At 39.7% G+C, this 26,735-nt stretch overlaps 2 protein-coding genes across 2 annotated transcripts in view; one reads left to right on the top strand and one right to left on the bottom strand.

The window, feature by feature from the left end:
* The window catches only part of tmem117 (transmembrane protein 117), a 97,487-nt gene that overhangs the window by 5,399 nt on the left and 65,353 nt on the right, over nt 1-26,735 (top strand). The gene's annotated exons all lie outside the window — the stretch shown is intronic.
* Nucleotides 16,858-21,207, bottom strand: LOC134318275 (P2Y purinoceptor 6-like). The gene is made up of 2 exons (XM_062999116.1): nt 21,120-21,207; nt 16,858-17,927 (listed from the first exon to the last, which is right to left on the bottom strand). Exons 1-2 carry the CDS (start codon nt 21,205-21,207, stop codon nt 16,912-16,914), a joined length of 1,104 nt encoding a protein of 367 aa, XP_062855186.1. The 3' UTR covers nt 16,858-16,911.

The following is a 26,735-nucleotide window of genomic DNA, read 5'->3' as shown; positions in this document are numbered from 1 at the left end:
AATAATGGTGGCCACACAAAATATTGACACTTCAGGAACTTTCACTAAGGGGTGTACTCACTTTTGTTGCCGGTGGTTTAGACATTAATGGCTGTATATTGAGTTATTTTGAGGGAAGAATAAATTTACACTGTTATATAAGCTGCACACAGACTACTTTTCATTGTGTCAAAGTGTCATTTTGTCAGTGTTGTCCCATGAAAAGATATACTTAAATATCTGCAGATATGTGAGGGGTGTACTCACTTTTGTGATACACTGTATATATATATAATTTATTAGTATGGTGTAGGGCCTCCTTTTGCGGCCAATACAGCGTCAATTCATCTTGGAAATGACATATACAAGTCCTGCACAGTGGTCAGAGGGATTTTAAGCCATTCTTCTTGCAGGATAGTGGCCAGGTCACTACGTGATGCTGGTGGAGGAAAACGTTTCCTGACTCGCTTCTCCAAAACACCCCAAAGTGGCTCAATAATATTTAGATCTGGTGACTGTGCAGGCCATGGGAGATGTTCAACTTCACTTTCATGTTCATCAAACCAATCTTTCACCAGTCTTGCTGTCTGTATTGGTGCATTGTCATCCTGATACACGGCACCGCCATTGGATGCACATGGTCCTCCAGAATGGTTCGGTAGTTCTTGGCAGTGACGCGCCCATCTAGCACAAGTATTGGGCCAAGGGAATGCCATGATATGGCAGCCCAAACCATCACTGATCCACCCCCATGCTTCACTCTGGGCATGCAACAGTCTGGGTGGTACGCTTCTATGGGGCTTCTCCACACCGTAACTCTCCCGGATGTGGAGAAAACAGTAAAGGTGGACTCATCAGAGAACAATACATGTTTCACATTGTCCACAGCCCAAGATTTGCGCTCCTTGCACCATTGAAACCGACGTTTGGCATTGGCACGAGTGACCAAAGGTTTGGCTATAGCAGCCCGGCCGTGTATATTGACCCTGTGGAGCTCCCGACGGACAGTTCTGGTGGAAACAGGAGAGTTGAGGTGCACATTTAATTCTGCCGTGATTTGGGCAGCCGTGGTTTTATGTTTTTTGGATACAATCCGGGTTAGCACCCGAACATCCCTTTCAGACAGCTTCCTCTTGCGTCCACAGTTAATCCTGTTGGATGTGGTTTGTCCTTCTTGGTGGTATGCTGACATTACCCTGGATACCGTGGCTCTTGATACATCACAAAGACTTGCTGTCTTGGTCACAGATGCGCCAGCAAGACGTGCACCAACAATTTGTCCTCTTTTGAACTCTGGTATGTCACCCATAATGTTGTGTGCATTGCAATATTTTGAGCAAAACTGTGCTCTTACCCTGCTAATTGAACCTTCACACTCTGCTCTTACTGGTGCAATGTGCAATTAATGAAGATTGGCCACCAGACTGGTCCAATTTAGCCATGAAACCTCCCACACTAAAATGACAGGTGTTTCAGTTATTTTGTCCAACCCCTGTATATATATATATATATATATATATATATATATATACATACATATAAAGTACATTAACTAATACAAATGAAAATGGTTGAGTAAGCTCTTTAACACACTGTATGCCAGCTTACAAGTGTATGATCACTTTTAACTGTATCTGTACACCTGTATCTCTTGATGCATGCTCAATAATTCAGCTACACAGTCCCACCAAGTTCAATGAGTTCGTCTGGATATAAAGTTGTAAAGATACGCTTGTCACTCCTGTACACCTTTGTAGTGCTTTATAAACTGGCAGCTAAATGTACACACAGTAAACAGATGTTTTGAAAGTGTTCTGAACTCTATGAGAACTGGATATTGAGGTGACGAGTTCAATTTTAATTCTTATATAGTTACATAGTTTACACTTGTGTGACTACACATATGTACAACAGTTAAAACAACATCTCACACCCCATTCATTGTATGTCCTTATTACGAGGAACGAATAAAGTTTTAAAAGCTTTTAAGGTTTACCTATTTTGCTTCAATGTTAGCACTCATATTTCATCTGCAAGAAAGCTTATAGGTTACAAAAGATTGACACTCTCAGGTGAATGTTATCACAGGAACCAGGTTTCTAATAGGATGTAACCAATAATTAGGAGGTGGTTTTATAGTAAGCAAGAACAACCTGTGTAATTTAGTATGGACGATGGGTATGTAAAAGTTGATGATATGATATTTCATAAAAAAAGGCAATCAAGTCTTTGCAGTCTTGAATTTAACATTCCATGAGTTGCCCGTAGATCCCGTTCCACCTCAGACACAGCCAGTGCTCGCGTTGGAAAGTCTTGATGACTAGTGTTTGCTTATCTGTCCAGGATGAGATGAGCTATGAGTGCACAGACTTGGGCAAAACTTAAGCTTCTGGATGGTGAATGTGCCAGGTACTCTCAGATTGATAGAAATCATGTTTATGCAAAATGAAAAGCTTTACCATTGGCCACCAGTAAGGGCTTTTAATTCTAGTGATAACTTAAAACATTAACTTACAGATTTAATGCAACCAGCACAGAAAAAACACGTAGGCTAACACTAAATGTGATATAACTGATTTAAAGGCTGTAATTTTGATTAGATTGGTCATGGTCATTCTTCAGACAGCTTCAGTTTTTAAGACTTCTTGTAAATGCACGCAACGAAGGGCTCATGACTAGAGATGAGGGCGGACACGCACGCAGAGATGTGACAAAACGTTTATTCATAATAACAATAGACAAGACAGGGTTACACAAGACAAGACACAAAAACACATGAACTATGCTAACAGCTAAGCTTAATGCCAACTGCTAATGCTAATCTAAACATATGAAACATGTCTCTTAACTAAAATAAACCCTAAGCTAAACTACAAAAGCTAACACTAAATATGAACTAGACAACATAAAACAAGACATGATTCTCTAAGCAAGATACATGAACTAGAGACAAGATTAACTAAGATCAGCCAAGGTCTGAAACAATATACTGTACATGAACTACAATACATGATTCTTATAGAAAGCTACTAAATATAACCACCAAAGTCAGCAACAAAGCAATCGTCAAAGTCAAGAACAAAGTTACAGAACGTCTATCCAATTTTCTTTCTTAATTTCAAAGTAGTAAAGAAACTGTGTATATACAGTATATATATACAGTATATATATATAACAGACATAACATTAAAACCACCCTTTTGTTTTTACACTTACTGTTCATTTTATCAGCTCCACTTACCATATAGGAGCACTTTGTAGTTCTACAATTACTGACTGTAGTCCATCTGTTTCTCTACATATTTTTTTAGCCTGCTTTCAACCTGTTCTTTAATGGTTAGGACCCCCACAGGACCACCACAGAGCAGTCAGAGACAATCACTCATCTATTGCTGCTGTTTGAGTTGGTCATCTTCTAGACCTTCATCAGTGGTCACAGGACGCTGCCCGCAGGCCGCTGTTGGCTGGATATATTTTTGGTTGGTGGACTATTCTCAGTCCAGCTGGGACAGTGAGGTGTTTAAAAACTCCATCAGCATTGCTGTGTCTTATCCACTCATACCAGCACAACACACAGTAACACACCACCACCATGTCAGTGTCACTGCAGTGCTGAGAATGACCCACCACCCAAATAATACCTACTCTGTAGTGGTCCTGTGGGTTTCCTGACCATTGAAGAACAGGGTGAAAGCAGGCTAAAAAATTATGTAGAGAAACAGGTGGACTACAGTCAGTAAATGTAGAACTACAAAGTGCTTCTATATGGTAAGTGAAGCTCTCTAATTTCCTTCAGGATCAATAAAGTATCTATCTATCTATCTATCTATCTATCTATCTATCTATCTATCTATCTATCTATCTATCTATCTATCTATCTATCTATCTATCTGTCTATCTATCTATCTATAAAATGGACAGTGAGTGTAGAGACGAGCTGGTTTTAATATTATGGCTGATCAGTGTATAGTGATTTTTAACAGATGTGTTTTAAGTGTGAGTTTTATGACCCATGTACAAGTATCTGTAAATATAATTACTTAGGCTAGCATGTATAAGACCAGAGAGAGAAGTTCTGGCTAGAAATGAAATAAAAGAGAAAAAATACTGAGAAATCAAAGACGCAGCTGGTTCCACTACAATGTAACAGTTCTGTTTTAGTCAGCTATATTTTTCTTTACTACTGGGTATCTTAGTGAGAGGAAATTCCTTTTAATATAAGCTTTATATGATGGAGTTTAGGCAGATGATAAGAAACTAAGAACCGGAAAAATAGTGTAAGCTTGAATATACTTCTTTTAAAATGTGGCTTTTACATAAACTCATGTTTTCTTGTGTTACCGCTGTTTTATTCTGGTCAGGACACCAGTCCCTTGTGGGGCCTTGGCTGCCCCTGTCATTGTCAATCATTTTTGTATGTAGATGTCCAATGGGCACTGCTGTTTATGTTAAATATGTTTCAACTGATGTACATATTAATATTGAATAAAACTAAGTTTAAACATTCAGTGTTTTTTTTTTTTTATAACAGATTAGTAGCAGTTCCTGGTGTGATATGCTGTTTTTATAAGCAATATTATGTATATTCTATTGACATATTATAATGTTTGTTACTCTGTATGCCCTAAATCTTATATTACTATTAGTGTTGTATAGAAAGTAATTAAAGTATTTATTTAAATAAATATGATTGTGCACCTTAAACTCATATTTAATCTTAGTTTTAAGGTCAAGCAGTCTGCATGTTCTATACCTGATCTATACCTCAGTTTCTTGCCAGAGGGGAGTGTGTTGAAAGAGTGAATGTCTGGGATGGAAGGGATCAGCCATGGTCTTTCCTGCTCATCTCAGTGTTCTAAAAGGGTGTAGATCCTGGAAAGATGGCAGGTTACAGCTGATGCACTGTACACTGATCAGCCATAACATTAAAACCACCTCCTTGTTTTTACACTTGCTGTCCATGTTATCAGCTCCACTTACCATTTTTGTAGCACTTTGTAGTTCTACAATTACTGACTGTAGTGCATCTATAACTTTTTTGGGGTGGCATGGCGGCTAAGTGGGTAGCACTGTCGCCTCACAGCAAGAAGGTCCTGGATTCGATCCCCAGGTGGGGCGGTCTGGGTCCTTTCTGTGTGGAGTTTGCATGTTCTCCCCGTGCCTGCGTGGGTTTCCTCCGGGAGCTCAGGTTTCCTCCCACAGTCCAAAGATGTGCAAGTGAGGTGAAATGGAGATACAAAATTGTTCGATATAACCTTGTGAACTGATGAACCTTGTGTAATGAGTAACTACCGTTCCTGTCATGAATCTAAGCAAAAGTGTAAAAACATGACGTTAAAATCCCAATAAAACAAAAGACTAAACATACTTTTTAACCTCATTCTCAGCACTGCAATGACACTGACATGGTGGTGGTGTGTTAGTGTGTGTTGTCTTGGTATGAGTGGATCAGACACAGCAGTGCTGCTGGATATTTTTTTTGGTTGGTGGACTATTCTCAGTCCAGCAGTGACAGTGAGTTGTTTAAAAACTCCATCAGTATTGCTGTGTCTGATCCAGTCATACCAGCACAACACACACTAACACACCACCACCATGCCATTGTCACTGCAGTGCTGAGAATGATCCACCACCCAAATAATACCTGCTCTGTGGGGGTCCTGACCATTGAAGAACAGGGTGAAAGCAGGCTAAAAAAGTATGTAGAAAAATAGATGGACTACAGTCAGTAATTGTAGAACTACAAAGTGCTTCTATATGGTAAGTGGAGCTGATAAAATAGACAGTGTGTGTGTAGAAACAAGAAGGTGGTTTTTAATGTTATGGCTGATTGGTGTATTCTGCCCTTGTACTTTGCAGTGGCTACAGGGTACCAGATGGTGATGGAGGAGCAGAGGATGACTCAATGATGGTTGTGTAAAATTGCACCATCAGTGCCTTTGGCAGGTTGAGCTTTTAAATAAAGGGCATTTTATGCCTTGCACCCAGTTTCTGTGTGGTGCAAGATTGCTTCGACTGTGACCCTGACCAAGACTTTTACTTTTAAGTGTGGTTTAAAAAAAAAAAAACACTAAAACCACATAATTGTTTTCATTATTAATCTAGGTGCTTAGATTTATACACCTGTGGCCATGGAAGTGATTGGAACACCTGAATTCAATGATTTGGATGAGTGAGTGAAAACTTTTGGCAATATAGTGTATGTGTTCATAGTGCCTGTATGGTGTTGTAAGCTTAGCACCAAGGCAGATCATTTTGTTGTTTACAAAGTACCTGACTTTCATCCTACAGGTCAAAGAAAGTAAGTGTGCTAGTTTTGGAGGATGTGGATTAAAAATTCAATTGGTCAAATTATCTTACTGTTTTTATATAAATTTATTTTTAATGTACTATTTTTAATCAGTTTGGTTTCTTTCATTTAGTGTCTGTTTTACCAGCCCTTTTTACTATCGAATTTTAATTCCACCAGTTGGACACTAGATGTCAGTATTTGCTTAATGTGAGCATGTACTCATTGAAATGAGATTTTTCTGCTGTTTGTGAACCTCACAGTCATCACAATATGTTTTAAAAATAATAAAGGATAATTTTAAGTACAGATATTTTAGTGCAGCCCAGTGGTGAAGCTGGTATAGTAATATGTATTTTGGGAAACTGCGTTCGAATGAGTTTAAATCTCAGCTCTGTTACCGGTCAGCTGGGCACTCCCTGTAGCTAACGAAATTGGCCATTAGTCTGCTGTGTGGGAAAAGACTGGACTTAAAACGGGTGGGTGTAAGTACCCCGGTGTACGGACCCTGGTTATGAGTGGAGAAATGTGGAGATCAGTGCGTAACTCTCCGTGCTCGAGACCAACCTGACACGCTAATTCACCAAAGTACGGGTAAATAAGAAGGCTTCGGTGGACTGCGCATTTATTGGAAAGAGCATGTGTCAGGCAAATACACCCTCCCTAGATGCAACTAGGGCCTCCAGCAGCAGAAGACTAATTGGGTATGCTAAAAATGAGAGAAAAATGGAGAAAATGCATAAATAAAATAGTTTAAAGCTGTCGCGATCTCTTCTGTTGTCCTCACTGTTGCACTGAGTCTGCAGTGAGTAAATGTTTTTTACAAGGTATGATGTCCAGCAGACTTAGATTAGAAGTAGATGCACTAAAATGCGTCAAGCTTACAGACATGTTCACCTGTTCTGAATAAAGCTTAATGGCTATTCAACAAAATCAGGTTTTATTTAAGTAAGCACATAATGAAGGCTTATGTATATGTTTTTCTCATACATACATGTTCATAGACACTGATACAAATCTTAAATATAACAGTATCACTACGCTAGCGTTGGCTGGTAAACAAAAATGTTAGCTAAGGGGTAACATTACACGTCTGGATCTTACCTTCATAATTGTGGACATAGCTTGAATATAAAACCCTTCTCGTTCTTGGTTGCTGACTACAATTACTGCAAATTAGCCTGGACAAATCTTGAAGTGACCAAAAAAAACCCAAAAAAACCGTATATCTTCTCTGTTGTATACGAGTGTTGGAAGTGACTGGTATGTGGAGGAGAGTGTTTATATAGCCTATAGGTGAAGGGCTTCAAACTCACAATTACTAAGTTAAGATCTAGACATGCAATGTTACCTTTTAGCTAACATGTTTGTTTACTAGCCAGTGCTAGTGATATATTAAAAAAATACACTTTGCACTTTAATTAGGACAGGTGTACATGTCTCGTTGAGATCAGTCTCATTAAGCCAAACTGCTTCCTCAGAGTAAGCATGGACTTCAGCTGGACTATCTCCTCTCTGAGAGATTTTTTTTCTTTGAAAACCAAGTCTGAAGCATAGTCATGGTCCTCGGAGTGTGTATAAGCCTGACAGGTGTGCCATTTTCCGCCGGTCGCTTTCTCCCATTCCAAACCTCCGATCTTGAAAGTGGGACAGAGAAATTGTTTCACTCAAACAACGCCAGAACCGCCCCCTTTTTTAAATTAAATGTCGTCCTGTCTTGGACCCTGGTGCATGAACATCCTCCTGTTTAAAATGCCGGTTATAGATGCAGGTATGCAGACTGAAGTTCTTTCGGATAGTGACTATCAGTTTATTAATCCTTTGATGCACAAGCTAAGCAAACCCCTTCTAATGCACAACATGGGTGGAAAATGACCCATATTCATCCATTCAAGAATATTTTCATATGCACATTATTCAGTTATTCATGTATTTACTGTCTTAGCTAATAAAAGCTATCTATAATAGAATATGTAAACAGCTTGCAAGCAAATAGTATTGGACATATTGAAGATACAAGAGCCTAATCTTTGGTTGTCTTTCAAAAGATCAGTAAATATGTTTTTGACTACAAACACTTACAAATGTCAGTAGTTCCTGTCAAATTCCATAGTAAATACATAAGGGTCATTTTTGACCCATGTTGTGCATTAGAAGGGTAGTGATACAAAAATGATTTTTATTAAAAAAGTAAAAAATATAAAACTGAAATAAGGATGATTTGTGATGATCAAAAACAAGTTGACTGAGGAAGCTTGAATGACAAAATTAATTTATTACAAAGATATAGAAAATAAAAACTCAGTTGGGTCACTTTTGACCCAGGTTGTGAATCAAAGGGTTTCAATAATTTTTATTCCATGGTGGTGCCCATCTGAGTGCAGCATGTGGATGTCTGGTCTTGCTCATCCGTAGGACGTGGCCCAGCCATCTCCAACGTCTCTGCTTCACCTCGTCTACAATGTTGTTGATGCCTGTGCGTCTGCTTATTTCCTTATTGGTGATACGCTGTTCCCAGTGGATTCTGAGGATTGTACAGAGGCATCGCCCTTTGAAGCCTCTGAGCCGGCTCTCTATCTTCTTGTTGGTTCTTCAGGTTTCCGAGGCATATAGCAGAACTGAGCAGACATTTGATTTGTAGATTTTCGGTTTGGTGTTCATTTGCAAGACTGATGATTTCCAGATCTTTTGCAAACTGTTGAAGGCTTGTGCTGCACAGCCAATTATTAGTCCAATTTAATTAAACCCATTTATCAATAAAACATGGCTTTTGATTATGCACCTAAGGGGGAATTACTATATTTTCCAGGGTCAATTGATGTTGGATAACTTTTATTGTTTAGGAAATAAATTAAAGCTGTATTATGTGTTTACATAGTGTTGTATATTACATTTGGTTTGAAGATGCCAAGCAATTAAGTTTGACAAATATGCAAAAATAGCACTGTGTTTTACTGTTGTACTCATTAGCAGTTACAGTGCCTTGCAAAAGTATTCAGCCCCCTTGAACTTTTCAACCTTTTGCCACATTTCAGGCTTCAAACATAAGGATATGAAATTGTAATTTTTTGTGAAGAATCAATAACAAGTGGGACACAATCGTGAAGTGGAACGAAATTTATTGGATATTTGAAACTTTTTTTAGAAATAAAAAACTGAAAAGTGGGGCGTGCAATATTATTCAGCCCCCTTGCGTTAATACTTTGTAGTGCCACCTTTTGCTGCGATTACAGCTGCAAGTCGCTTGGGGTATGTCTCTATCAGTTTTGCACATCGAGAGACAGAAATTTTTGCCCATTCTTCCTTGCAAAACAGCTCGAGCTCAGTGAGGTTGGATGGAGAGCGTTTGTGAACAGCAGTTTTCAGCTCTTTCCACAGATTCTCGATGGGATTCAGGTCTGGACTTTGACTTGGCCATTCTAACACCTGGATACGTTTATTTGTGAACCATTCCATTGTAGATTTTGCTTTATGTTTTGGATCATTGTCTTGTTGGAAGATAAATCTCCGTCCCAGTCTCAGGTCTTTTGCAGACTGCAACAGGTTTTCTTCCAGAATGGTCCTGTATTTGGCTCCATCCATCTTCCCATCAATTTTAACCATCTTCCCTGTCCCTGCTGAAGAAAAGCAGGCCCAAACCATGATGCTGCCACCACCATGTTTGACAGTGGGGATGGTGTGTTCAGGGTGATGAGCTGTGTTGCTTTTACGCCAAACATAACGTTTTGCATTGTGGCCAAAAAGTTCGATTTTGCTTTCATCTGACCAGAGCACCTTCTTCCACATGTTTGGTGTGTCTCCCAGGTGACTTTTTATAGATATCTTTGAGAAATGGCTTTCTTCTTGCCACTCTTCTATAAAGGCCAGATTTGTGCAGTGTACGACTGATTGTGTCCTATGGACAGAGTCTCCCACCTCAGCTGTAGATCTCTGCAGTTCATTCAGAGTGATCATGGGCCTCTTGGCTGCATCTCTGATCAGTCTTCTCCTTGTTTGAGCTGAAAGTTTAGAGGGACGGCCGGGTCTTGGTAGATTTGCAGTGGTCTGATACTCCTTCCATTTCAATATGATCGCTTGCACAGTGCTCCTTGAGATGTTTAAAGCTTGGGAAATCTTTTTGTATCCAAATCCGGCTTTAAACTTCTCCACAACAGTATCTCGGACCTGCCTGGTGTGTTCCTTGGTCTTCATGATGCTCTCTGCGCTTTAAACAGAACTCTGAGACTGTCACAGAGCAGGTGCATTTATACGGAGACTTGATTACACACAGGTGGATTCTATTTATCACCATCAGTCATTTAGGTCAACATTGGATCATTCAGAGATCCTCACTGAACTTCTGGAGTGAGTTTGCTGCACTGAAAGTAAAGGGGCTGAATAATATTGCACGCCCCACTTTTTAGTTTTTTATTTCTAAAAAAAGTTTAAAATATCCAATAAATTTCGTTCCACTTCACGATTGTGTCCCACTTGTTGTTGATTCTTCACAAAAAATTACAATTTCATATCGTTATGTTTGAAGCCTGAAATGTGGCAAAAGGTTGAAAAGTTCAAGGGGGCTGAATACTTTTGCAAGGCACTGTACATGCAGTAGCGGCTCCTGCCAAATCTCTCAGGGGGGGCAATTGTTGCGATGATGGCCAAGATGACCCGTTCAATGGGTAAATTAAAGCTTAAATAATTAACATTTTAAGTCATCTGTCAGTTTGCCCTCACAAATAACTTTGAACATGGAGAGAGACCAGCTTTACCATTACTCATAAAATTAAGTAAAGCCTTCACTAACAATTTAATTCAGTCTTCATAAGATAGCATTTTATTTTAGGTGCAGCAGATCCAGAATAAAGATTGGCATCGGGGCTGAATAAATAAAGAAGTACAATTAAACAATTGGGGAGATACAATAAGTGCAATCACAATTCACTATTTAAAAATTATATTACTTACTTGTAATTTACTTGTAACTTATATGATTTTCCTCCCTTTGTAGATACTTGCTTGATGTTTAAATTTGGTTACGCAAGCATGTAAGTGCGAGCCCTCCCGGAACCCATTTAGATTGTATTGCAGTGTCTACAGTTAAAAAAAAAGAGCCTTAACATGAGAGTCTATGAGAGCAATCCGGGGCGATTTTTAGTCAGACTGAAATCGCCCAAAAGGCGCGGTACTGTACGGAACACAACTCGACGCTGATTGGACTACGATATTCAGAGGCAAGACAGACTGTCCAGAACAGTCACAGCTGTGATAGAAAAATTTCTTCCCTTTCGCCCTTTGGTGGTGCGTTGCCCGATCGCCCTAAGGAACGAGCCGCCCCTGGTTACATGTCTTGTACATTTGAGCCTGGATAATCATTTATTGCAGCTGATATAATTGACCAGGCACTTTATTAACAGGGTAAACATTAAATTGTGTTTTGCTTTCTAGAACAGGTGGCATGAACATATGTTACCATTGTATAAACACCAAAGCTACCAAATGTAACAAGCAGGAAATTGCATACTGTATGAATTTCCCTGCCTGCCGATAATATTTATATATATATATACAAAATTCATTGTTTGTTTTACCACCGCTTTATCTTATTCAGGATTGCAGTGGATCCAATTGGTGAAGGGTAGAAAACACCCTGGACTGGTTGCCAGTCCACCAGTCTATTTTGCAGTGTTTCTTTATGTTGTTGGTATATGGCTTAGGCTTTTTAAGGTCAGGTCTTAACTTACATTTGTAGATGCAGTGATAAACTGAGTTTACTGACAAAGGTATTCTGAATGATTACCAAGTCTGATTGGTTATAACCATTACAGACGCATGTGTGTTTCTGGCCTTGTTTTTTACATGCAGAAATTCTCTGAATCTTTTAATAATGTAATGGACCGTATATGTTAAAATCTCAAAATTCATTGCAGCTGTTCATCATTACACATTCTGATGTTAGTGGATTATTAATTCATGCAATTTTTCACTAAGCAAAGAAATCTTGACCCATTCTCCTCACAACTGATCCTTTTGTTAATTTTCCTTCTACTTATCATGACAGCATCATCTGTAAAAAAAAAGTTTTTGATCATTTCACTTACTTTCTAGTCTATGTTTCCCATGCCATTCATTCATGATGAAATATACACATATAATTTTAAGAATGTTTTAAACCCTTTGGGACTACATGGCCAGAAATAATTACAAGTCAAAGCCGTAAACATTGGGCACAAAGCAGGAAGAATATCCTGATCGTGGCATCAGTTCATTGCCAGACATTTACTTACTTAATATACTGTGGGGCAATTTAGAGTAGCCAGTCTATATAGTGGCATGTTTTAGGAGGTGGCAGGAAACTGAGTATTGTGAAGAAACTCATACAGACATGGGGAGAACTTACTATGGACATTGACAAGAGCTTTAAACTCAGGAACTGTGCAGCACCCACAACCACTGCTGCCCTATCCACTGTCCACTACTAGAAAACACCCAGAGTGTTATTGGACATTCACCTAGAGTAAATGATAGTTCTAATAAAAATCTGACATTTGCAACAGGTTGCCTGAATGTTCTGCTGTACATTTTTTTTATATATATATTTCCTTTATGCATTTTCTCCCCTTTTTTCCCTTTTTAGAGCGTCCAATTGCCCGATTGCATCATGCTTCCTTTTCACCAATGCCGATCCCTGCTCTGATTGAGGAGAACAAAGCTAACCTACGCCCCCTCCGACATGTGGGCAGCATGCCTTATGCATCTTATCACCTACACTTTGACGAGTGCAGTGCAGCTCAGCGTTGTGTACAGAGAGGACACACCCTGAGAGCACTCTTTTCTCATCTCTGTGCAGGCGCCATCAATCAGCCAACAGAGGTCGTAATTGCACCAGTCATGGGAGAGAGACCCCAACTGGCTTAGTCCCGCCCATATCTAAACAACAGGCCAATCATTGTTCATGTGGCCACTCAGCCTTAGCCGGTAGGTAGAGCTGAGATTCAATACGATGTATTCAATATCCCAGCTCTGGTTCCAGCGTGTGTTTTTACCGCTGCGCCACCTGAGCGGCCTACTGTACATTTTGAATGATGTTTTGTGGATAGAGAGATGTGGATATAATGGCTTGGGACCAGCACTGAGTGTGCACTGACAATATCTACTGGCACCTCACAATAACTAGGCTGTCCAAGACACCCCCCACCCAAAAAAAATGCTGATTGTGGCTATAGGAAACATTACTGCTACTGAGTGGAATTCTCACATTTGTTCAATACAAGGGTACACATATTTTCAGCCAGGACTGAATAATCACTGATGTGTAATGTGATGTGTAGAAATGTAGTTTAAAATCATAGGATTTACAATGTTTGATTATGAACAGCTCATCTAGTAGTTCTACATCAACATTCTGTGGTGTAATCTAACAGAGGCCAAACAGCATAAATCAGAGGCAGAACAGCATGAGATTAATGATTGTGACCAGAGTTTCCGTGTTTATCACCTCCCAAAGGTCGGTTATGGCATGTAACATGATGAATGGGTTCTTTTTGGCTGAGTCTACAGAGACCTGAGCACATGTAGTTAGGACTGAGGTTTTCAGCCAGTCCTATTATGTGGCAACATCATAGAACACCGTAATGGTTGTTAATGATTAACTGATTAAACCATAGCCAGCAAACAAGCCATTGTTTAATTTATGCTGTTGGTTAAAAATTTCATTTTACTTCCTAGAGTTAATAGGTGTGTGTGTGTTTGTGTGTGTGTGTTAATGGTTCTTGGTAAGCAGTATGTCTCTGCTGGTAAACATTATATAGCCACTGGTAAATAGTGCAAATCTGCTGGTAAATAGTATAGAGTATGAATACACAGCATAGTGTCGCTGGTGAACAGAGAGCATGTAGTATATTAAAGTCAGCACATGTTAATATGTGTTGCATTATTTTACAACAAAAATCATGTTTTTGTTATATTATAATTGTTGTATATGCACTAATGGTGCCAGTGGCTCTGTGGGTAGCACTGTCGCCTCACAGCAAGAAGGTCAGTTTCCAGGTAGAGCAGTCCGGGTCCTTTCTGTGTGGAGTTTGCATGTTCTCCCCGTGTCTGTGTGGGTTTCCTCCCACAGTCCAAAGACATGCAAGTGAGGTGAATTGGAGATACTAAATTGTCCATGACTGTGTTTGACATTAAACTTGTGAACTGATTAATCTTGTGTAATGAGTAATTACCTGTTCTTTATTTTTTGAACAGCTTTGCTTCAAATGTACATTCTGATTGCTGAACTAACTGGTTTTGATATTTAGCGTGCATGTAACCATTTTCCCATTACTTTAATGTTAAGCTGTTTTTTATTTCATATTTTTGTGGGTCACTGTAAACTTTTTTGGGTTTGTTTGTTTATTAGAATTTTAACGTCACGTTTTACACTTTGGTTACATTCATGACAGGAACGGTAGTCACTCGTGATAGAAAATTTTGAGTAAGGGGCTTCTTATAAAATCATATAAAAGCATTTAACATATTTAAAGTGTAAGATGGTTTTCACATATCCAGTAAGAGGGTTTTAGAGCACTACGACCAAGGTCACAGAAGAGAACAGAACAATCAGGTAGAATGTGCAAACCTAAACATAACAAGGATGTAAAAACAAAAAGATTCATTATATTGCCAAAAGTATTCACTCACCCATCCAGATAATTGAATTCAGGTGTTACAATCACTTCCATGGCCACAGGTGTATAAAACCAAGCACCTAGGCATGCAGACTGCTTTTACAAACATTTCATTTCAGTGAATTTCAGCGTGGTACCGTGATAGGATGCCACCTGTGCAACAAGTCCAGTCATGAAATTTCCTCACTACTAAATATTCCAGTGCGATATTCTAATATTCAGTGCTATTATAACAAAGTGGAAGCGATTGGGAACGACAGCAACTTGGCCACGAAGTGGTAGGTCACGTAAAATGACAGAGCGGGGTCAGCAGATGCTGAGGCGTATAGTGCGCAGAGGTCACCCACTTTCTGCAGAGTCAATCGCTACAGACCTCCAAACTTCATGTGGCCTTCAGATTAGCTCAAGAACAGTGCGTAGAGAGCTTCATGGAATGGGTTTCCAAGTCTTCCAAGTGCAATGCAAAGCGTCGGATGCAGTGGTGTAAAGCACACCGCCACTGGACTCTCCATCTGGCAATCCGATGGATGAGTCTGGGTTTAGCGGCCAGGAGAACGGTACTTGTCTGACTGCATTGTGCCAAGTGTAAAGTTTGGTGGAGGGGGGATTATGGTGTGGGGTTGCTTTCAGGAGTTGGGCTCGGCCCCTTAGTTCCAGTAAAAGGAACTCTTAATGCTTCAGCATACCAAGAGATTTTGGACAATTTCATGCTCCCAACTTTGTGGGAACAGTTTGGGGATGGCCCCTTTCTGTTCCAACATGACTGCGCACCAGTGCACAAAGCAAGGTCCATAAAGACATGGATGAGAGAGTTTGGTGTGGAAGAACTTGACTGGCCTGCACAGAGTCCTGACCTCAACATGATAGAACACCTTTGGGATGAATTAGAGCGGAGACTGTGAGCCAGGTCTTCTCGTCCAACATCAGTGTCTGACCTCACAAATGCTCTTCTGGAAGAATGGTCAAAAATTCCCATAAACACACTCCTAAACCTTGTGGAAAGCCTTCCCAGAGGAGTTGAAGCTGTTATAGCTGCAAAGGGTTGGCCGACATCATATTAAACCCTATGGATTAAGAATGGGATGTCACTCAAGTTCATATGCGTGTGAATACAGATGAGCGAATACTTTTGGCAATATAGTGTATCTAAGAAAAAACAAGACCATAACTATTTAGAACATAGCAGACTCTATGGCGCTATGGCGCCAAGATGTATTTTCTTATTGCTGTATAGCACATGTGTATGTAAGAATCATCCTCCTGATGATTCTCTTGTGTCTGACTCCGAGGAGGAGGGGTTGGCAATAGGGTATAAAGGACCTATGTAAATTTACTTAGTTCTTCTTACTGCGGTATGCTTCTATTCTGTATGTAAGAATCCACAATTGTGCTTTCATTAAACTTCAATCCAGCTAAAAAGAATCTCTTGTATCTGAGACAGGAAAAGTTCCACCACACTCATCAGTTCACACAAGGTTATATCCAACACAGTCATGGACAATTTAGTGTTTCCAATTCACCTTACTTGCATGTCTTTGGACTGTGGGAGGAAACCGGAGCACCGGTTACAAACTCCACACAGAAAGGACCCGGACCGCCACCACCTGGGGATCGGACCCAGTACCTTCTTGCTGTGAGGCGACAGTGCTACCCATCTAGCCACCGTGCCACCCACTTTTTTGTTTAAACCATTAAATGTAACATTCAGTTATTACATTCGGTCATTAGACAGTCAGCAAAGCTACCCTCGTCAACAACAGCAACAAGAGAAAAGCTATATTTGCTACCATATTGCCACATGTAGAGTTAAAGAATAAGGAATAATGGTTTGGGGCTGTTGTTCATGGTTTGGGTCCGTTGTGAAAGATTCACTTTGTTAACTTTGTGGCAAAATTGCCCATAGGTGTACCTGAGTAAGTAAATAAGTGCTTGTATAATGGCTTGATGCACTCTTTACTGCTACCCTGATTTAAAAGGAAGAGCTGTTTTATTTACTCAAGCTGGATTCTGGATCCCCACCCTTCTGTTGTTTCTGCAGCACAAGCTCCTCTTTAGCTTCCTCCATCTTTGTTGAAAGTGCTGACTGGCCAAAATGTACAGCAAAGGGTCCAGGCAGCTACTTATACTGCACATGGCTTCTAGAAACTCATAAGCTGTGTAGAGTGTGTTCACGTTTTTAACCGTCACTTTGCCAATAAATCTCATAAACACTAAAGTTACTATCATAATGTGGTAAGGAGCATAAGACACCAAGAAGACAAGAACAGCTGCAGTGATGAGAATCAGAGGCTTTCCAGTTCTGCGAGGAGCAAATCTCTTCCCTCTGATATTTTTCTTTCCTGGCATACTCTTCAACACCTTCACCATACGGGCGTAAATGGCACCCATTATGCTGAGTGGAAGCAAAAACCCCAACAAAGCCCGCAAAACCGAGATCGTCGCAACATAACTGAATGGTCCGTGGATGTGGTCCATACAGACTGTGATGTTGCCAGGGCGAGTAAAAGCAAAAGTCATAAAGAAATCCGGAATGGAAGCCAAAACAAGGATGATCCAGGTGAAAATGGAGCAAAGGCAGGCCTTTTTACCATCCCACCAGCGCAGCGAGCTGATCGGGTGCACTGTTCCAGTGTAACGATCAAAACTTATCAGGGCTAAGAAAAGGATGCTGCCGTACACATTGATATTAAAAAAGACTTTCTTGAATTGGCAGAACATGTTGATATCAGGTAAATGTGGCTGATGCAGGCTGAAATAAAGTGTAAATGGCAGAAAAAGGAGCCAGGTGATGTCACACAGCGCCAGGTTTAACAGGAACACAGTTCCTGTGGTCCATGAGTGTCGACAACAGGTGTAGTTTAAAATGGCCACGATATTTCCGAGCACCCCCACTGGCAGACCGAAAACAAACAGGACCAGCAGGATGGAGCAGTACCACTGATCGTCTTTAAACTGACTGCAGAATAGAGTGGTCTCATTGGGGTAATCCAGAAATTGATTCTTATGGTGCTCTGCATAAAGATAAACAAAAGAAATGATATTACATTTAAGTGTTAACTTAAAACATAATTAATAGTTTTACATTATACCCCAACCAGGCATAACATTACGACCACTGACAGGTGAAGTGAATAACACTGATTATCTCTTCATCACGGCACCTGTTAGTGGGTGGGATATATTAGGCAGCAAGTGAACATTTTATCCTCAAAGTTGATGTGTTAGAAGCAGGAAAAATGGGCAAGTGTAAGGATTTGAGCGAGTTTGACAAGAGCCAAATTGTGATGGCTAGACGACTGGGTCAGAGCATCTCCAAAACTGCAGCTCTTGTGGGGTACAGGGGTCAGTATCTATCAAAAGTGGTCCAAGGAAGGAACAGTGGTAAACCGGCGACAGGGTCATGGACGGCCAAGGCTCATTGATGCACGTCGGGAGCGAAGGCTGGCCCGTGTGGTCAGATCCAACAGAAGTTAATGCTGGTTCTGATAGAAAGGTGTCAGACTACACAGTGCATCACAGTTTGTTGCGTATGGGGCTCTATAGCTGCAGACCAGTCAGGGTGCCCATGCTGACCCCTGTTCACCGCCAAAAGTGCCAACAATGGGCATGTGAGCATCGGAACTTGACCACTGAGCAATGGAAGAAGGTGGCCTGGTCTGATGAATCACGTTTTCTTTTACATGACATGGATGGCCAGGTGCGTCTGCGTCCCTTACCTGGGGAACACATGGCACCAGGATGCACTATGGGAAGAAGGCAATTCAACGGAGGCAGTGTGATGCTTTGGGCAATGTTCTGCTGGGAAACCTTGAGTCCTGCCATCCATGTGGATGTTACTTTGACACGTACCTAAGCATTGCTGCAGACCACGTACGCCCTTTCATGGAAACGGTATTCCCTGATGGCTGTGGCCTCTTTCAGCAGGATAATGCGCCCTGCCACAAAGCAAAAATGCTTCAGGAATGGTTTGAGGAGCACAACAACGAGTTTAAGGTGTTAACTTAGCCTCCAAATTCCCCAGATCTCAATCCAATCGAGCGTCTGTGGGATGTGCTGGACAAACAAGTCCGATCCATGGAGGCCCCACCTCGAAATTTACAAGAGTTAAAGGATCTGCTGCTAACATCTTGGTGCCAGATACCACAGCATAGCTTCAGGGGTCTAGTGGAGTCCATGCCTCGACGGGTCAGGGCTGTTTTGGCAGCAAAAGGTGGTCATAATGTTATGCCTTATCGATGTATTTACAACTACAATAGAGTTAAGCACCGAAAACAAATAACTTTTTACCTTTTGTCAGTTAAGTAAAGATTAAAGTGAATTAACAAATTAAAGGTTTTTACTGCATTTTACGAAATGTCCCAACTGGAAATGTAATTAAACGTCGGGAAAATCCTACTAGAAAGAGCCGACTACTATTTAACATGAGTTTGAATGTGATTGGTTCATTCTAAACAGCCACATCCACAGTTATAAGAAGGTGTGCACACCTATGCAACCACATTATTTAAGTGTTTTATTTTTATTTTTCCTTCTAAATGCTTCCAGTTTTTTTCATAATTTAACTGGACAGACTAAAGGTCACATTAAAGGTGAACCTTTCTGGTTTGTCTACCTAACAGAATTTTAGGGTACAGCTACATTTGTAGGTCTCTGTGTACAGTGAATTTAAAAAGATTACATTCAGACGCTGACGTTTTGTACACCTTGTGTTGTGGATTTCATATTGAATGGATATGGGTCATTCCTGGGATTGGGTGCCTTTTGGACCTTAAAACTTTTTGAAAATTAAACACTGTTTTAATTTGTTTTTCATGTTTTATTATAAAAAGGACATATTATACTTTTCCAAACTACAGTAATATCGGTCAAGCTAAATTACACATGCACCTTATATACACTGTGACGTCCAACCTGTTACGTATTAGGTCGTAACAGGGTGGACCATAACAGGGTGGACATTCTGACATCAAATTAGCCATTAGCTAGCGAGTGAGCAAAACCATGCTAGCATACAAGTGAATTCAGACAAAGAATTCTCTGCTTTTTAGTATGATTATTTTTAAAATGATCAAATCTTATTGCTTTTCCCCCATATATCCCATAACAGGGTGGACATGTTATGGTTGACCAAATAAGACTTTTAGGATAAAATGTGGGAAAAAAACAACAATAAAATGAGGAGTTTAATAAGCCACTCATCTTCCACAGTTGTTTTCCCTCCGAAAAGATCATGTGAGCTCCAGGAAATGATGTCAGTATGTAAAACAGCTCTTCATTTTAAGAGACAGTAGTAAGAAATAACAGGGTGGACAGCAACTTGAGAGACGTGTGAAAAACCCTTATAATCAGCAATAAAATCAAACTCATAAAGAAAAAAAATCCAAGTTTTAGAGGGACTTAAAACCTTTTAAACAATATTGAAAGACTGAGATATTTTCATGATTAAACCTCATATATCCATCACTAAATCAGAATGTACAGCACTGGGGACATGGGGAAACCTCTGCTATCTAAGAGATAAAAACAGTATGTATACAGTCATTTTATTGGGGGGGGTAGAAAACATTGTGTTTAGTATTTGAAAGTGTTCATTATTTCAGTAAGATGTTTAGAAATTCTATTGTTTAAAATGTACTTAATAAATACAATGATCAGTACTGGGGACACAAAAGGCACCGAATTGTAGGAATGACCCATATAATTCTCATTTTACCGACTTTATATCCATTAATCACCCATAATGATGCACAGAAAACATGTTTTTAGTTTTTCAAAAAAAGTATTAAATATAACGACCTGCAATATATAATTTTAAATGTCCTCAGACCATTTAATTAATACTTTGTAGAAGTCCAATTGAAAGCAATTACAGCTGCAAGCGTTTTTGGATTCGTCCTTTTTGGACCACTATTATTTGTTGTATTAAACGGCTAGGTCTGTGTACCTGCTGGCAACTAAAAAAACACCGTAATTGAAATGCATCTTTATACTACAGACAAAAATGAATCACACACAATACAAGAATGAAAAAGAAAGACATTTTTTAAAAAGCATTAACCAGGATGTAAGTAGAACTACAAGGTCAAACAGTTATCTATATATTGTAATCATTGCTATGCTTAATCCTCTATGAACAACATTTTATAAGCTTGTATTTGATGTGTGATAAAAGTGTAAGTGTGTGTAAAATGTTGAGTTCTTACCATGCTTATCAGAATTATTGATGAGAAGTGGGTTCATGCTGACAGTCGGCTGCTCTCTGCTCTCTTTCTGTCTACCAGCCCCACCCATCTCATCAATCAACACCTAGCAGTGTGTTTCACCTGTGTTTGTGTGCAAGACAGGGCAGAGAAGTGTAATGTATCAATAAAAGCGTACAAGTATGTAATTACACTTCTGTGACTGAATAATTAAAACATATAGTTCTCGGTGGAACATGAGTGACACTCCGCAGTCAAGCAAGCTTTACATCACTGTGGCTACAGACATCTGTCACTCTCTGTTGTGACTTTTTACTCCTTCTTAAGACAATCAGAGGTTTTAAGACCAGTATATTATAAGTGGAGGACGTATTAAGTGCATACAAGTAACTGACAAGGTGTGTGATGCTCTATGGCAATGACAGAGCCTGCGGGTTATAACCACCAGAGGGTGCTGTCTGCAAATAGATGCTTTTTAGCAAAGCCATGCACTTTAGCTGGGTAATTGCCACGCTTAAAGCTCGTGTAAATACTGTGTTAGCTTCACCCGTAATAACATGTCTTTGTGTCGTCAACTCATACAGCTATTACACAGCATGTTACTGAGACTTACCTGGTGCACACATTGTGTTAATCCCATTTACAACAGCTTTGCTGGAAGTGTTAAAATCCTAACATTTATCTGTTGCATCTTTTCTCTGCTTAAAAGGGATTCATCGTTACAAACAAATTACTAGATACAGACAGGCACTTATATTCCTTCATCAATACATTATTATTTAACACCTCAGAATTTACATTACTAGTAACATTGAGTTACTATGATTTTTTAATATTTTTAATACTGTTTTAAAAATTGCTTGCTTAGTAGGCATTATTATTGCGGTATTAGACTTTATGTATGTACAGTGTATCACAAAAGTGAGTACACCCCTCACATTTCTGCAAATATTTTATTATATCTTTTCATGGGACAACACTATAGAAATAAAACTTGGATATAACTTAGAGTAGTCAGTGTACAACTTGTATAGCAGTGTAGATTTACTGTCTTCTGAAAATAACTCAACACACAGCCATTAATGTCTAAATGGCTGGCAACATAAGTGAGTACACCCCACAGTGAACATGTCCAAATTGTGCCCAAAGTGTCAATATTTTGTGTGACCACCATTATTATCCAGCACTTCCTTAACCCTCCTGGGCATGGAATTCACCAGAGCTGCACAGGTCGCTACTAGAATCCTCTTCCACTCCTCCATGATGACATCACGGAGCTGGTGGATGTTAGACACCTTGAACTCCTCCACCTTCCACTTGAGGATGCGCCACAGGTGCTCAATTGGGTTTAGTCCATCACCTTTACCTTCAGCTTCCTCAGCAAGGCAGTTGTCATCTTGGAGGTTGTGTTTGGGGTCGTTATCCTGCCATGAGGCCCAGTTTTCGAAGGGAGGGGATCATGCTCTGTTTCAGAATGTCACAGTACATGTTGGAATTCATGTTTCCCTCAATGAACTGCAGCTCCCCAGTGCCAGCAACACTCATGCAGCCCAAGACCATGATGCTACCACCACCATGCTTGACTGTAGGCAAGATACAGTTGTCTTGGTACTTCTTACCAGGGCGCCGCCACACATGCTGGACACCATCTGAGCCAAACAAGTTTATCTTGGTCTCGTCAGACCACAGGGCATTCCAGTAATCCATGTTCTTGGACTGCTTGTCTTCAGCAAACTGTTTGCGGGCTTTCTTGTGCGTCAGCTTCCTTCTGGGATGACGACCATGCAGACCGAGTTGATGCAGTGTGCGGCGTATGGTCTGAGCACTGACAGGCTGACCTCCCACATCTTCAACCTCTGCAGCAATGCTGGCAGCACTCATGTGTCTATTTTTTAAAGCCAACCTCTGGATATGACGCCGAACACGTGGACTCAACTTCTTTGGTCGACCCTGGCGAAGCCTGTTCCGAGTGGAACCTGTCCTGGAAAACCGCTGTATGACCTTGGCCACCATGCTGTAGCTCAGTTTCAGGGTGTTAGCAATCTTCTTATAGCCCAGGCCATCTTTGTGGAGAGCAACAATTCTATTTCTCACATCCTTAGAGAGTTCTTTGCCATGAGGTGCCATGTTGAATATCCAGTGGCCAGTATGAGAGAATTGTACCCAAAACACCAAATTTAACAGCCCTGTTCCCCATTTACACCTGGGACCTTGACACATGACACCAGGGAGGGACAACGACACATTTGGGCACAATTTGGACATGTTCACTGTGGGGTGTACTCACTTATGTTGCCAGCTATTTAGACATTAATGGCTGTGTGTTGAGTTATTTTCAGAAGACAGTAAATCTACACTGCTATACAAGCTGTACACTGACTACTCTAAGTTATATCCAAGTTTCATGTCTATAGTGTTGTCCCATGAAAAGATATAATGAAATATTTGCAGAAATGTGAGGGGTGTACTCACTTTTGTGATACACTGTATGTATATATGGGGAGAGGCACTATCTTGCACCCAGTAATTCCAAAAAAGCTGGACCTACTGCAACCATGACCAGGATTAAGCAGTGCTAAAACATAAGAAAATTGGCTAACATGTCTCATGCCAGTAATTTCAGTGATTAGTTTTAAATGTGTCTTGGTTGCATTTGCACATTTTTGGGGATAAGAAATGACTAAAAGTGAATTTATTCATGCAAAACAGTCCTATTATGCAACTGAGTCAAAACCAAATATTACCCAAAAGGATGTTGTACAGAATGAAGAAAACAAAATTGTGAAGAGGTTCAGTGGTGTAAGGATCTAAGTGTAATGTTTCAAATGAAGAAGATGTTGGGATTAAGTTTGTACTTTTGGCAATATAGTTAATGTTAAAACATTTAGTGTCACTAGGACATTTATCATACATGTTATAGAATTAGTCAGAAAATTAATAAACCTGTAAGTACACATGGGCAATATACCATATAAGGTAAAAAGTTCTAGAACCTGTAGGAAGAGTGTATATGAGTGGAGTTAGCACACTATATCCTCTATATCCTGCATCCCTTATCTTGTTCAGGTCAGGGCGGGGTGGGGGTGGAATCACCTGGCACAACACTGTAACACATTCCGGACAGGACGGCAATCCTTCGCAGGAAACCTCTGCAACCCCCCTTAGACATAGCCAATCATAGCCGATAGCACCGCTGGGGATTCAAACCTTAAATCCCAGGTACTGGGCTAGCATACAGGCTACTGAAATATATGAAATAGACTAATTACGGTGTTGTTGACACAGTACCCTAACTGTTAAAGTTTCCACAATTTTTTAAACATTTAAGACATGTGTTCTTTAATACTGTATTTCAGACAAAACATGAGTTGTCAAGCAACATTTTCAGCATCACACATAGCATAGAAATTCTAGGAAAGACTAGAATAAATACACAACAAAAAAATCTATTTTCTGAGTTTTTTCACTGACAAAGCCAAAGGCGCTCATAACAGTCTGTCAGACCAAGATTTTCTTAAGCTGTTTATGTTATTACACCATATATCAAGTCTTACTTTCCCCACACTTATCTCCATAGACTCAAAGCCTTGCTCAAAGGATTTGGTATTTTCTAGTAATATAAATCAATAAAGGCATTATTAAGTATTAATATTAGGCATTTCAGAACTCTTAATAGTGATAAAGATATCTGCAGTTTATTAAATTGTATTTAGCTAAACATACATTGCAAGCTGTAATTTTAAAGTATGTAAACATTCTGGCAAATTGATGACACTGGCAAAATAATGCCAGTTTGAAAATAGGTCAGGTCTGTCCTGCTGAGCTTTTCTGGCTGGTATAAATGTTACAGCTGTATCATTTATTTACAGGGAAATCCTAGCAGGTAGCCGTTGACAAAAGGCCAAGATTATTTCATAAGTGACGGATTGCTGTGTGCACAGCTTGAAACAAGACGGGCTTATGCAGATTAATCATTGTTGTACGGAAAGGCCCACCATTATTGCATGATTAACAACCATAAGTACTTTAATATCAGTAATAAAATACTTGTATTAGTTATTTGTGCAAAGAAAGAACAAAAGTAGAGAAATAATGCAGCTCTAAAGGATAGGGGGTCCGACACCTAGGGATCAGGTTACACACAATGGAGATGATTTAGAATTTCATGGACAGGTTGAGGACAAACTGCGGAAGTAGCTTTTATGTGATAATTTTGTGGGAAAAAAAAGCCAAGTCCAAATACTTCACAACATAAAACATCGTTCACCACATCCTTGACTAAGCATTTGCCCTGTAGGCAAACCTGTAAAGGATTCTAGAGAGCGTTCATGAAAATTTAGAGGTAGCAATGCCAAACCAGCCCTCTTGAGCCTCAGGACCTTAATGTAATGGGAAAGTAAATGGACTCATCATGCCTGAATGAAGGCAAGCGTGCCGTGTCTGGTAAAGAATCTAATACAAGCCATAACTCAGCCGTAAAGCAGATCGACAGGCTCATAAAACTAACAGCACACTAAGAACATAAATGTTTGGTCGGCGAGTGGGAACACATTGTGTTTATATACACAAGCACTCAGTTTTACCTGAAAGTCATGTCATTTATAGGTTTTAAATCTGTTACATCATTACTCATTCTGCCACATGAATGCACATTCTGAAGAGCAATAATCATATGCATTCTGAGAGACTGTCAAAGCACTATAAATAAACTATTGCTTACGAGCCTATGTTTATGTAGTAGCAAGTGCGTGACATGAACATGTAATTAGGATTTAAATAATTCATAATTCATACATTTCTAACTATTCAGTGAGCTAAAACAGTACATAAAAAATGCTCAGGAAGTAAGTTTCCTTGAAGTGCTTTTAATAGGAAACAAAAAACAACATAAAGCAACTGCAAACTAAACTGCTTCAGAATCCTCAGAGGATTCTAATAAGTCATCGACTTATAAGTCAGGTTATTTGGAAGCCCTACTTAGACAGCGATTACATCAGTTTTTGCTTACTAAGCTAACACAGTTAGCCTCATGCCATTTAAACCAATGGGCTGAGGTGGCACAACGCCCTAGAATGTCAACCAACATCTCCCTCTGTGTACCATAACGGTTAAATTGTCGCTGACGAGCCTGAATTTACAAATAAATCACTTGTACACGTTAATACAAATTAAAAATGCAATGAGAATTTTTTTAACATTTGAAAAGAACTCCACATTCGTCCACCATATTTGTCATTTTTTTGTGAGAAAAGTTGTGACGCACAGAATGCTGGGATTGCCTTCACCACTAAGAAAGCATTGAATGCTCCTTCGTTATTTAGTCAAAATACTGGTCAAATTTAAGGTACCTTGCTAGGCAGCATTTTAAGGCATATAAGAATTCCGACATTCTTTTTCTCGGAAGCGCACGTAGGATGATGTAAAATGCTGTCTATGTAGAGAGATCACTAGGTTTTCGGATAGACCCATGAATACGCACTGCTCTCCATTATCCCTTGTTTTTGTTTAAAAAACTTTTATGTCTTTCCAAGTGGGTATACTAAAATTATGACCAAATCTGCTTGGCAGATATACTGTACATACACCTAATATATCTAATATTTAGTTATTTGTCACATA

The sequence above is a fragment of the Trichomycterus rosablanca genome, chromosome 1 (genome assembly GCF_030014385.1).
Source record: "Trichomycterus rosablanca isolate fTriRos1 chromosome 1, fTriRos1.hap1, whole genome shotgun sequence".
Taxonomy (NCBI): Eukaryota; Metazoa; Chordata; class Actinopteri; order Siluriformes; family Trichomycteridae; genus Trichomycterus; species Trichomycterus rosablanca.
The sequence above is the reverse complement of the archived record's forward strand: the minus strand, read 5'-3'. Positions and strand labels throughout refer to the sequence as shown.

Bases quoted from the DNA above. Each gene is read 5' to 3' on its own strand.
- LOC134318275 (XM_062999116.1), bottom strand. From the start codon at position 21,207: ATGGGTGGGGCTGGTAGACAGAAAGAGAGCAGAGAGCAGCCGACTGTC. The intron at 17,928-21,119 runs GTAAGAACTCAA...ATCTTTATGCAG, and splicing joins CAATAATTCTGATAAGCATG to AGCACCATAAGAATCAATTT.